Genomic DNA, 13,587 nt, shown 5'->3' with positions numbered 1-13,587 from the left:
TGTTCTGTCTTCCTAGCAGAGTGTTTATTTGAAGGTTTCCTTATATCACATTTTTTTCATATATCTCAAAACATGAAATCTTAGTTACCTGCTGTTGAAAGGAGCAAATTGTCCTTTGTGATGCAGCATTTCCCCCTCTCAGTTTGTTTGCGATGCTGATGGAATTCAGTGCTGTTACTCTGATTAACCCTCTGATGCCTTTTAAAAGTAGAGTTTTGAGTAGATGTTTCTGAGAGGATAATTTTGCTACATAAAATGCAGTGTGGGAATAAATATTTGGTGTCAAATCAGAAAGCCTAATCTTCCTGACTATTTTGCTTTTTTTATTTTTCATCCTTAGGTTCTTAGACAGCTGCAGCAGGGCTTGGCAAAGTGCTACTCCGTTGCCTTTGAGAAAAGTGGAGCCGTTTCAGATGCCAAAATCACTCCTCATACACTGAATTTTGTCAAGAAGTTAGTCAGCACCTTTGGAGTGGGTCTTGAGAATGTCTCTAATGTGTCCACCATGTTTTCTAGTGCAGCCTCAGAGTCTCTAGCTAGGAGAGCACAGGCAACAGCTCAAGACCCCGTGTTCCAGAAGTTGAAAGGGCAATTTACAACAGGTAAATGTTTAAAATTTTTTTTAAATGTTGCTTTTAATCTCAAGAAAATTTTCCTCCAGTTCAGCTGTGAGGGCATTCTGCTTTTTAATTCCAGTATCTTTCCTGAGAGAAAATTTAGAAAACAGCACCTTTCTGTCATTCAGCAAACCTGGAATAGTTTTGTTCCAGTCTTTTGTGGAGTAACAAATGTAATTCAGGTGGAAAACAGACATCAGTCTAGAGGATAAATATATTGTATTTTTATTATTGAAGACTCTCGTTTGATCACATATGTATTTAAAGATAAATTAGATTACTTCACTATAATATTTTTGCAATTTACACAGAACTGCCTGCTGTATGTGAGGGACAGTAATGATCTCTGTCTCTGTGATGCCAGAATTTAATGACATTTTCACTCCAGAACTCCGAACTGATGATTTTATGTGAAGTCTCTCAAAACAGCCTACTTCTGATGAGTAAGATTACTTTAGTGTTTTGGATAACTAGATTATAAAAATTCTATTACCCAAATTTACATCGCTGGTAAATTGAATCAATAACTTTAATCAGATCTAATAAAAAAGATACTTAAGGGAAGTAGCTTTTTTGCTTCATTCATTTTCTCTTAACCAGTGGTTACATATTTAAGTATCTGATCTTGATTTAAAATTCTAAGAAAAGCTTGTTTACAAGCTTGATTTGTTTGGTAAAATGTGTTAAGGCCACGCAGCTCACATATGACAGAAGGTGACACTGATTGGCATCAGTGTTTTGGATTGCCAGAATTTTGAGTTTTGCATAAATAACTGAGAATGTTTGACAAGTAGACTTGGGGTGTTTTTTCAAGCATTTTGCTGATAATATTGGGAAAATAAGGGAACTGATGGGAATCTTGTGAAAGTAACTCAGTTGTAGAAGTGACCTACATATCTCGTGCACGCCGTGCATTGCATGATGTCCTTTCTGAGGCACAGCAGTTGCATGACAGCAGATAATGAAAGTCCTGAAGCATATGATTAAATTTTTACTGGATGAAGTGTACTAGGGAGGGAAATGGAAGTAGAACCACTTTGTGTGACTTTAATAGGAGCATACAAGGGGGAAAAAAAATCATTGGATAATGATTAATGGGGTGAAATTTCACCAGTCCAAGTGCTGGATTCTGTACCTAGAACAGAGCAATAATGCCAGGTGCAGGTGTGAATGGGGAGAGCAGGTATCTGGGGGTGCTGCCTGGCAGCAGGCTCAGTGTGATGGGTGGTTGCTGTAGATCCCTTCCAGCTGAAGTACTCTACATTTAATACAAGTTTGGACTTGATTTTAATTTTTAATAATTGTTTATAGTCTTTACATTGCAGCAGTAGTTTAGCCACTTGTTTCTTGCTCTAAGTGTTGTTGATATGCTCAGTTTTGGTTGGATTTGAGTTATTTTTGGTCTGTCACAGTATCTCTTACTGCTTCCTTTCCTGTGAGCATCAGAGAGATCTGGGGTTTCCGAGGTGTAAAGGAGAAGTAAATACACCACCAGACTCAAGTCTGCAATATCTGAAGTAATATTTCCAAACATTTCTAGAGAAACATTTAAGAAAGTTTAATTACACTTCAGTTCCAATTTTTTAGTGAAAAAATGGAGAAGATTTCCAGTTTTTTACACTGTTTTTATTTTTTATTATTTTATTTTCATATATCTTTGTGATATATAAATGGCTGCTAAGCTTTTCAGATTTTCTCTCTTAATTAAAGAATTATATGGAACAACATATAAACCAAAGTATGACGTAGGCCTGGTCATAAAAATCATATAAAGTCGTTGAATGCGAAGTGTTTCTTAGTAAACTTCAGTTAAATAACAGTAATTACTTTTTTGGAAGATTTAAGGTTTTATTTTTCAAATATGATGAAATATGAATATCTGCAGGATACCAGTAATTATTTTGCTTAGTGCTGGATTAGATTTTATTTTAATCTGTTATATCCAATGTTTAAATTTACAAGTTAAAAGTGGGTAAACAGAAGAAATTAAACCAATCAGCATACTTAATAATTTCTGTAGTTTAAGTCATTATGCCTAAAATGAAAATAAGTTTTTTATTGATTTTGCAATAACAATAAAATGTATGTAAATAACTGAATAGGATTGTAATTACTGTACTGAAGATTGCAAAGACTATTTTAACATGATGAGAAACCAGTTGTAGAGTGTGCCTAATGTGTCCTTCTGTCACTCTGCAATGTTCATGTTTGTTTTTCCCATTCTCAGTACTAGTTGCATTTGGATGATGGACAGATAATTACAATGGTTGCCTTTCATTTCAAAAGTATCCAAGCTAAGGAACTGCCTTGGAGTAAACTTTTTGTCAATTATTCCCAGATTAACGTTGACAGCTATGTTTTATTGACACTTTCACAGGGTTTGGTTGCATAATCATTTCCATCAACATCAGGGTTGTATTTTGATTTCTGTTTGGAGCCACTGGGGATTCTCACACCATCTTATGTTCTAAATTCTAAATTCTGCAGCAGTGTGGACTGTTGGAGCTGTGATAGGTCATCTTTACCCATCCTAATGTTATATTATAAAAACAAATTTTCCTTTGAATTTTTTTTCTGGAACTTCAAATGCACAGCTCTTTGACTATCTATTCTTTGTTCTTTCTCTCCTTTTCTGCTAAACCTTTTGACATCAAAGAATAGAAAATGCTGAAAAATGCTCCCTTTGAGAGCTCTCTCAGCAGTGTAAGCAGCAGAAAAGCTGCCTCAATTGTCCTTTTGTGGGCAGATGATAGTTTAGAGTTTGGATCATCTTCTTTCTGCAACCATCCCTCCACTCAAGCTGAATATGAATGGACCAAAATACACCCTTGAAGGGCACAGTAATTTCCTTGAGACTTTGTCACTCAGCACAATGAATTCTTCACTGTACATGGTAGCTCTGTAGTCAGGAGGAAGCTCTTGAAACCCAAATGTGGCTCTGAACTGGGGGGAGAGGACAGGGGAAAGAGCTCTGTTCATTTTCAGCTTTTTAAAGGATTTTTTTTCCCCTTTTTGCTCAAGAGTGAGCATAGCATACTTTGCTAGCTCTTTCTTTGCTTCCCTTGTAATTTTTAGGTAACAGGATGTTATGCAGGAAATCCCAATGAAGAGATGGATAATATTTGACCTTGGTGTCTGGTCTGCTCAGTCTTGGTGTTCTGGAGCTGAGTGATAAACCAGAAGTCCTGCTCCATATTTCTGCTCTCCTGTCACTGAGATTTTTCATTTTTGTTGGTTTTTTCCAAAAGTTTTTGTGCGATTAGAAAGAAGCTTTGGGGAGTATATAAATGTTTGAATAATAGCTTCAAAAGCAGGACAGCACTTCAGTTCTGGAGAATACTTGGATCTTCTTCAGTGTCATGGGCATAAAGAACTGGCCTGCTTTGTGCAGCTGAACTTACAACTCAGTCCTCAGGGATACCTTACATGATCTTGGCTTCTTAGCTGGAGATCCTTGAGGTGTGAACCCTTAATTGGGATCAGGCTTTTCCTATGGTCAGAATAATCCCAAAAATCTCCAAATGAACTGTTGCCTGCTCTAAAAGCATTAAAAGCCTGTTGCTTTTCATTGATTACAACTATTTTCTTCCATGTTTTTTTTAATATGGTTCTGGAGTCTTAGTTTGGAGGTCTTTGTTTTCTTAATGCCATGTTAGTGTTCTGTAGGTCAAGGGGACTGGGGGGACAGAGGGTTTGGTACTCCAATTTTGTACTTCCAGTGTGTTTTTTGGTGTTGCTTCCTGAGAAGTGATGGTACAGCCCTCAATCAAAGAGTGTTGAAAGCCATCAGGATTTTTTTAGGTTGGTCTCACTGGGAAGAAGATTGTGCCTCATTTCTCCTTCCATTGAGAGTGGCAAGAAACTTCAGCAGCATTGAGCAGAGAGAGAGCAAACTGCTTCCACTGCAGTCTGTGCCATGGCCTTCAGTGAAAATCTCCATTAAGGATGAGGGGGAAAACTTCCCATTCTGTTTAGGAACAGATGGTGCAACTAGTGAGGTGCTTCAGACCAGTGTGTGTTGGCTTGAGAGAGCTGTTCTCCAGTGCTAAGTACTGAAGAAATGCTTTTTTTTTTTGAAACAAAACCACTGTTTATATAGATTAAGATGTCGGCAAAGCAGAGAGACTTTGTACACAAATAATGTTTGGTCTTGAATTTTCCTTTCTTCCAGCTGAAGTGATTTTTCTTCTCAGATGGGCTCTCTGTGACATGAGCAGAAAGACTAATTGAACTCTCTGTTTTTCCCATCTGCCACTGGGAAACAAAACAACAACAAAAATCCTTAAATAGGCATTCAACAAACTAGAGCTGCTCTTGTGGTGAACTGAATGACTTTTTTTTGTTAGGAAAATATATTGATGTGTGTTTTTACCTCTTGGCTGATTCACATTAGCACAAAAACTAGTTGCAGTTTGAGGGTACTTTCCTGCACTTCAGAGATTTGGGAGATAAATGATGCAATAATTTTGTCACTTTGATGAAATGATTTACTCCCACTGCTCACTAGAGGGTAGGCTTGGGATTATAATAAGAATGTTTTACAGTGATATTGCAATAGATGCACTGCCCACAGCAGGCAGAAAAAGAAAAGGGAATATTACATCCATAAATATGAAACTGTATTTTTCATTATAGACTTTTTCTCTTACAGAAGTGGAAGGGATTTTGTGTGTGCTGGTTTTTTTGCTCTGTTTTAGGCTAGTAAACTTAGGTCTTTCACTGAAAGCTTTTAGCATATCAGTTTGTTGTGGATACACAGTGAAATATGTTGGGTTATATGTTCTCTGATATTTATTTAAGTAACAGAACAGCAAAATGAAAGCAATCCTAGGCTGCATTGTTTTCTTTGGCATTAGTATCCTGGACTAAAGACAAGAACTTAGAAGAGTGTATGTATAGAATGGCAGGAACTCTGCTGGCTAAATGAATGTTCTAAGCTTGTTTGTGGCAGTAAGTCCTTGGGACAAGCAGAGTTTTGAAAAAAGCTTTTATGTGCAGCAATTGCTATGTGCACATACTTAATTCACTCTTGGCACACTAGCAGGCAGATGCTTGTAGCATATTTATGTGGTCAGCTTTTCTGAGCAGCACTCATGTTTGTTTGGTTTTTGGTATTTTTGTCAGCTTAGGAAAATACTGAGGGTACGTAAGATATTGAAACGAAGGTTCTGCAAGAAAGTCTAAACTCATTTTTAAGACTTAGTTTTTTGTTGTATTGAATAATACTGAAGATTCTGTTCTGCTCTAGCTGTAAGTTTCAGAAATACTGAATTGATATTCTCTGGGGTTTTTTTGCTGTTGCTTTTTCACTTGAGACATGTTGAACTTAAAATGGAATCTTCCAGGAAGTAGAGATGAGTTTAAAAATTCAAGTCTTTTGGTTAACTGGCACAATTTGGGGTGCCATAACTAATGAGGTTTGCAGAGAACACTTTTGTCTTCTTACCCAAGTGTGTTTAGTCTTTCATTGTTGTGGCACTGAAATGCTGAGCCATCATTTCATGCATGTGGTTTATTCATTTTCCCTCTTTTGGGAAATTCAAAGACATTTATTTGTTTGTTTATTTATTTATTATTTATTTGCTTTGTTCTGAAACTGTAGTGAGAGCGATGTTGGGAAGATGGTGTTGGTGTGGCCCAGAAAATGCTCAGTATTGCAGTGATTTCTGTTACAGAAAATAGAAATATTCAACAGAGCCTGTCTTTTAAAGGCAGTTCAGCTTAATGGGGATGTCTGTGTTTGGTTTGCACTATTGACTTGGGTGATTTGTTTTTGTTTGGCTTGTTTTTTTTTAGATTTTGACTTCAGTGTGCCAGGATCAATGAAACTCCACAACCTTATCTCCAAACTAAAGAAATGGATCAAAATTCTGGAGGCCAAAACTAAACAGCTCCCAAAGTTCTTCCTCATAGAGGAAAAGTGCCGCTTTCTAAGTAACTTTTCAGCTCAAACTGCGGAAGTAGAAATACCTGGAGAATTCCTTATGCCAAAGCCAACACATTACTACATCAAGATAGCAAGGTAACCTAAAAATACCTTTTGGTAGCTGTAATTGTGAAAACAGAGAAGAAAATTAAAGCCCTCTCCATCCATGCACTCTGCAAAAGTAGCTGGATATTTTATAGCAGATGGATATTTTATATATGTATGTTACATATATAGAGTCAAACTTTGATATAAGACTTTTTTTTAATTTATAATTTATCCTCCTTCAATAATTTTACATTAGATCACTAAACAACTGCACTGTCCAGAGTATATTTGGTTTTCTTGTATGTTGGTATAAACTGAGATTAGTGCTTTTATTGTAATCAATAGAGATCCTGTTGTTCAAAACAGTTACAAAGTCTCATCACAGAATCACAGAATGACGAGGTTGGAAGAGACCTCCAAGATCTTTGAGCCCAACCCATGTTCTAACACCTCACCTAGACTCTGCCACCAAGTGCCATGTCCAGTCTGTTTTTAAACACATCCAGAGATGGTGGCTCTACCACCTCCCTGGGCAGACTATTCCAGTCCTTCATTATTCTTTCTGTGAAAAACTTTTTCCTAACATCCAACCTCTACCTTCCTTGATGCAGCTGAGACAGTGTCCTCTTGTTCTGTCAGTTGCTGCCTGGTGGAAGAGACCAACCCCCACCTGGCTACAGCCTCCTTTCAGGGAGTTGTAGGGAGTGGTAAGGTCACCTCTGAGTCTCCTTTTCTCCAGGCTAAACAACCCCAGCTCCCTCAGTCGTTCCCCACAGGATTTGTGTTCCAAGCCCTTCACCAACCTTGTTGCCCTCCTCTGGACACACTCAAGCATCTCAACATCCTTCCTAAACTGAGGGGCCCAGAACTGGACACAGTACTCAAGATGTGACCTTACCAGTGCCAAGTACAGGGGAAGAATGACCTCCCTGCTCCTGCTGGCCACACAGTTCCTAATGCAGGCCAGGATGCCATTGGCCTTCTTGGCCACCTGGGCACACTGCTGGCTCACGTTCAGTCGCTGTTGACCAGCACCCCCAGGTCCCTTTCTGCCCGGGCACTGTCCAGCCACACCATCCCCAGCCTGTAACGTCGTTGGGGATTTTTGTGGCCAAAATGCAGAACTCAGCACTTGGCCTTATTAAACTTCATCCTGTTGGACTCTGCCCATCCATCCAATCAATCCAAGCCTCTCTGCAGAGCCCTCCTTCCTTCCAATAGATGGACACGAGCTCCCAGCTTAGTGTCACCTGCAAACTTACTAATGAAAGACCCACTACCCTCATCCATGTCATGAATACCAAATGATCCTGGCAGGTTCATGCCGAGGGTGGAGATCGTGCAGAAGCACAACACGGCGGCTCGCAGGCTGTACATCCGCGGCCACAACGGCAAGATCTACCCGTACCTGGTGATGAACGACGCCTGCCTGACCGAGTCGCGCCGCGAGGAGAGGGTCCTGCAGCTCCTCCGCCTCCTCAACCCCTGCCTGGAGAAGAGGAAGGAGACCACCAAAAGGCATTTGTTTTTCACAGGTACCGCAAAGAGAGAGATTTGTGTTGTTTTTAAGTGTAAGTTGCACTCCGAGGTTACAGTGGCTGGAGGTTTTTGAATATTCAGAAGGTGAATGCACATCTGTGTGGGTGATTAGTCTTGTGTGGAGCTGTAGCAGCCCTCTGGAGAAGTGCAGCTGATTGCATGGGGTCTGGGGTGTTTGTAGAAGTGCTTATGTGCATTGCTTATGATATAAGTGCACTTGTGAATATTTAAGGCAGAGATGCCCACTGGGCCTGTTGGTGTGGAAATGGGTGCATGTACTTCAGAATAAACATTTAAAGACAACTGAAGAGGGACAGAACCATACCTTTTCTCCCCAAGTTGTGATATATGAATATTGAATTTCTTTTATGTCTTCCACACAACACAGAAGAATTTTTTTTCTTCTGAATTTCAGATATAGTTTCTGAATTCTCTGATACAAAAACATATCTTTGTAATTTTTGAATGTTATCCATAGTGATAGGAATTATCCTTTCAGAAATAGTTACTGACTGGTTACTTTTTGTCAAATAAAATAACCTGGATATCAGATGGAGGACTTCTGTTGAACATACTTCTATGATGCTATAAAAGGTTACTTCCAGCTTTGCCACCTGCCAATGCTTAAACATTGCAGAATTAACAAATGTAATGGTAGTCTGGCCTTAATGATGGGAAAAGACAGAGTTCCAATAGGATTTTTGTGTATAAGTTGCCAAAATACATAACAAAAAAAGTTTTTTCAAAACAGAAGCAGTGAAAGAAGGCTGAGCACAGTGTTAATTCTTTCTTTTTCCTTGTGTATCTTGCCTTTTTCATGTGCCAAGTATAAATTATTATGTTTCGTTCATGAAATGAAATAAGAAACAAAGATTATCAGTCTGGCAACTTGCTTGGTTTTGTGTTTCAGATACCACTGTAAATACTTTCAAGTTCTTGTGTTGTCCAGATACCGAGGCTGTTGGCAAGTTCCAGCTTACAGCTGTGTAACTACTTCATATTAATATATAAATACTTTGCATTTCAGAAGATCAGTGAATCACGTACTGACCTCACATAAGTGAGTTCTGCACATTCCATTGGTCAGTTCTAATAATTCTTGTTGGCTGAGCAGGAAATATATTAACAGAGAAGGGAAACTTTAATCCAGGACACTAAGACAAAGCTGCTGCATTGCTGTTGTCTTTTTAAAAAGTGTTGAGATCTTTAAAGAAGTATGATATTATCACTCCTTCTTGGGCTGATAGTATCTCTTGACATGAAGTTACTGTCAGGAGCTTAGGAAGGTGTATGATACAAGTTGCGTGTCGAGCCTACAAATGCATATTTGAGTTCTGACTTCAAAAAGACCAAAATGTACAAGCCAAAGGATTTGTTAAAACAAATGGTAAATAAAGTGACAACAGTGTCACTGGAAAAGCCAGCTATTGAAGAGACCTTGTGTGTCTTTGTGTAGGTGGGGATGCACAGAAGACTTGGTAGAATGATAAATTAACCGAGCAGCATAAAAGTGCAGGTCATTTTGCAGTTTTACTGCTCATCAAGAAAAAGCCCAGTGGCTTCATTTTTGTAATTATTGAATATTTTTCTCTGTCTTCACTATTTTATTTTCAAATGATGTCATTTAAACATCTGTTTCTCAACTAACAGATATTTTTTCCTTCAGTTTTTCTGAATCACTTTAAATACCCTGATGAGCTAATCTTTGTTCTTCAGAATCACTTTTATTGACGTAATGCCAAAGTCCTGTAATCAGATATTACGAACCCATTTGCCTCAAAACAAAGTATTACCCTGTTGCCTAAAGGTAAATAAAATAGGAAGAACGACGAGTGCTCCATTTTTTTTGAAAACACAATTGATGTTTCTGTTAAGATTAAAAAAAACCCTGCCGTAATCCTTTTTTAACCGAGCTCGTAAATTAGTGACGAGCACAGCAATGAAAACTTCCTCTGGGTGCACTTGAGCTGATGAGCAGGGTGGTGTTCTGAGGGCGGCTGTGTCAGCACCGGGGCTCTGCATGAAGCGCTCCGTTTCCCTTTGCTCTCTGCCCCCCGTGCCCTCCGCAGTGCCGCGGGTGGTGGCGGTGTCCCCGCAGATGCGGCTGGTGGAGGACAACCCCTCGTCCCTGTCGCTGGTGGAGATCTACAAACAGCGCTGCGCCAAGAAGGGCATCGAGCACGACAACCCCATCTCGCGCTACTACGACCGGCTGGCCACGGTGCAGGCGCGGGGCACGCAGGCCAGCCACCAGGTACCTCAGCACCAGGGAGTTCATCAGGGCTGAAATTCGTTCCCCATGCCGATTCCTCACAGTGCTTCCACCTCTCGCTGCACGTCAGGCATACCTGGGGCACGGGTGTAGGAGCTGGGGGTGGGTTGGACGGTCGGGACGGACGGAGACGGGAGATCTCTGAAGTCAGATCTTGGAACGCTCGGTTTATTGCAAAGGGCGTGGGTGCAGGGGCACTGCTTGGAGCTGCCAGCTGCAGCTTGGGGCAGGCCCAAGGTGAGAGCAGAGTAAGAGAGAGAGAGAGTAAAAAGAGCAAGAGTAAAAAGAGCAAGAAGAGCAAGAGCGCGAAGTCCTTGTTACAATACAATAAATCCTCTTCTGTACTGAATATTCTAATTCTCACTAGCCAGTCTAGTACAAGGTACAAATCCTATAGCATTTACATACAGCCTATAAGAGTTATTACATTACCATAGAGTGTTGCATTTTAACTCCCAAAAACTACTCCTTGGACCCCTTCTGCTGAGCTAGTAGGGTCTGCTCTGACCCTTGGACCTGTCTGCAAGCAGAGGGTATTGTTCAATCAAGAGGGGATTACCTTCAGTTGGCCATACCATTGTTTTCCAGTTGTTCAGTAACTAAGGCTTGGTATCTCAAAGGTGGCTTTCATTTTGATGTCGCTCACAGTTTTCATATTCCCAAAATCTTTTGTCAGGCAATCATATTTATAAGGCTTTCCTGTTTCATCTTCCCCAACACACGGGTGCTGGTTGGATTTTTTGCAGTTTTATTTTGATTTTGCACCATGAGAGCTCTATGTCTCTTTGGTGTTTTAGGTCATCTTGGAAAAGTTTTATTAAAAAAAAAGCTGTGTTTGTATTGCTGGAAGTTGTTTTGGGTAAATGCAACTGAGAACAGGCAGGGTGCTGATTGATTTTTTTATTTGCTCTCTTGTACAGTGCTTTAAAAATAATTAATTGACAGCATGGGAAGCAGGATTCCTAATTTACATAAGCCATTACAGCATGATATGGCTTCCCATGTTCTTCTAATGCTTTTCTTAAAATTGCCAGTGGATCCATTTCATCTAAGCCAAACAGAAACAGTTGGGCAAACTCACCTAATAAATGAAGTACTCAGAAAGAACAAAGCCCCCTCTTTCTGTAAGCTCCACCAAACAACCAATTGTGATATATAAGATTTTTTAATGTTTTTTATCTTAGGGTTTGTGCAAATTCATACATAAAATGCCAGTCCCATTCCAAATACAGCTTTTAGAAAATACACAGTAAATATGTATTACAGACATAATTTAAACAATTGTCTCACTTTCTTTGTTATGAAATAAAATGGAAGTGCTATGTAACATGTTTCTATTTCCAGAATTCTTACTTTTGAAGCTTTAACAACCATTTAATTAAAGTCAACATGACTAACATGCTTTCTGGGCTAACATAACCAGATCCTAACTTTATTTCTTTTTCTAACTCATTAGGCTAGTACATGCTATAGTAATTAAATATTTTGATTGATTTTTCTTTTTTTTTTTTTAATGCTTTCCCTAAAATGAGACACAGCAATTAAAAGCAGATTGGTAGTTGCTTTAGGTCTATTTGTCTGTTGCTAAGAAGTGCATTAAAAACTCCCTCTTCCAACGAACCCTTTTCCTGAGCAGGTTCTCCGAGACATCCTGAAGGAGGTGCAGAGTAACATGGTGCCTCGCAGCATGCTCAAGGAGTGGGCTCTGCACACCTTCCCCAACGCCACGGATTACTGGACCTTCAGGAAGATGTTCACCATCCAGTTAGCCCTAATTGGCTTTGCAGAATTCATCTTCCATTTGAACAGGCTCAACCCCGAGATGCTGCAGATTGCCCAGGTACGCTTCAGGTTGTTCGTTCTGTCGTCTTGGGTCAGGTGGATATTGGGACTGTGCTTTTGAAATGAGTTAAAGGTCAACATATATAATTAACAGTGCATTTCAGTAGGCTTTGTATGTCTGTGTGGTTGCACTTCCTGTAGGGAATACTTTAAACTTGCAGTCCCCGTGGACATCAACTCTGCCTTCTGTGGGGAGAGCTTAGAACTTTGTGAAGTCCTTCGTAGATATTGGAATTCTTAATATAAGTGACTGATAAGTCTCTCTTTTTAGTCTTCTTTTAGATCTATTGCTTTCAAAATACCTCTGTATTAAATCAAACAGATCTAAGAACAACAACATTTAGAGCTTCATTTTCTTACAGGGCTATACCCCTTTTCAAATACCATTCTCTTTTGAGCATTGCCATCAAGCTACAACTCCTATTAAGCATGATTTTTCCGTTTTAACCTAACATTTAAAATGAGGTTTGCCACCTTAAAAGAGCAAAGGTAGTATTTATTAAAGTCTCAATGTCATTTTAATGCACAGAGAGCTATAGTCTGTATAGCAATTAGGATTTCTTGATCCCTCTATTAAGTGCTCAGCTGCTTACCCACAGCGAGCCTTGGACACTGAATGTTGTCCCAGAGGTCTGTTGGCAGTGACTCTGTACAGATCATGATCCAGAAGGATCTATTCCTTAAGTTTGGCATTACATGTATTTAGTGATGGGTTTGGACACAACATTTTGAGACAAATACTTACCTGACTTTGTACGTGCCTTTATTTACAACTTCTGTGCTCAAAAGCTTTTTGGCTGAATGAGTGAAAAGCTATTGTGGTGCTGTTGGAACTCAGCATTAACAGAAACAAAAATCCAGCTGCTTTTGGTCCCAGGAGGGAAAATCAGTTCCTTTAATTGCTGTTGTGCATCTTTCTCTCAAACCCAGGACACTGGCAAGCTCAATGTCGCCTACTTTCGCTTTGACATTAACGATGCCACCGGAGATTTGGATGCCAATCGTCCGGTTCCGTTCCGGCTCACCCCCAACATCTCGGAATTTCTCACCACCATCGGGGTGTCTGGGCCCCTCACTGCATCCATGATTGCAGTAGCTCGCTGCTTTGCACAGCCAAACTTCAAGGTTTGTATACCTTCTGCACCATTATTTGCAGGTTTGTATTTGACAAGTTATGAACTAAAGAGCACTTTCTTGCTGAAGGTAGGAGCTGAATGATGTGTATCTGTTTTAAAATTTTTACCCTGAGGTCATCACAAAGGCCGGCTGAAATGTTGGAAATTTTTGGAATTGTTTTATTTGTTATGTGTAAATGTTTAATTTGACTCAGACTGGACACGTGA

General features: G+C 39.6%; 1 protein-coding gene across 4 annotated transcripts in view; it reads left to right on the top strand.

Moving 5' to 3' along the window:
* The window catches only part of TRRAP (transformation/transcription domain associated protein), a 77,256-nt gene that overhangs the window by 61,759 nt on the left and 1,910 nt on the right, over positions 1-13,587 (top strand). For all 4 annotated transcript variants that reach the window (XM_069030385.1, XM_069030384.1, XM_069030381.1 and 1 more), the window contains 6 exons: positions 341-602; positions 6,414-6,639; positions 7,909-8,126; positions 10,200-10,384; positions 12,039-12,242; positions 13,175-13,369. In XM_069030385.1, coding sequence (XP_068886486.1) covers positions 341-602; positions 6,414-6,639; positions 7,909-8,126; positions 10,200-10,384; positions 12,039-12,242; positions 13,175-13,369 — 1,290 coding nt within the window. The remainder of the gene's footprint in view (positions 1-340; positions 603-6,413; positions 6,640-7,908; positions 8,127-10,199; positions 10,385-12,038; positions 12,243-13,174; positions 13,370-13,587) is intronic.

Source organism: Aphelocoma coerulescens, chromosome 14 (genome assembly GCF_041296385.1).
Source record: "Aphelocoma coerulescens isolate FSJ_1873_10779 chromosome 14, UR_Acoe_1.0, whole genome shotgun sequence".
NCBI lineage: Eukaryota > Metazoa > Chordata > Aves > Passeriformes > Corvidae > Aphelocoma > Aphelocoma coerulescens.
This window is presented reverse-complemented; position numbering and strand designations above follow the sequence as displayed.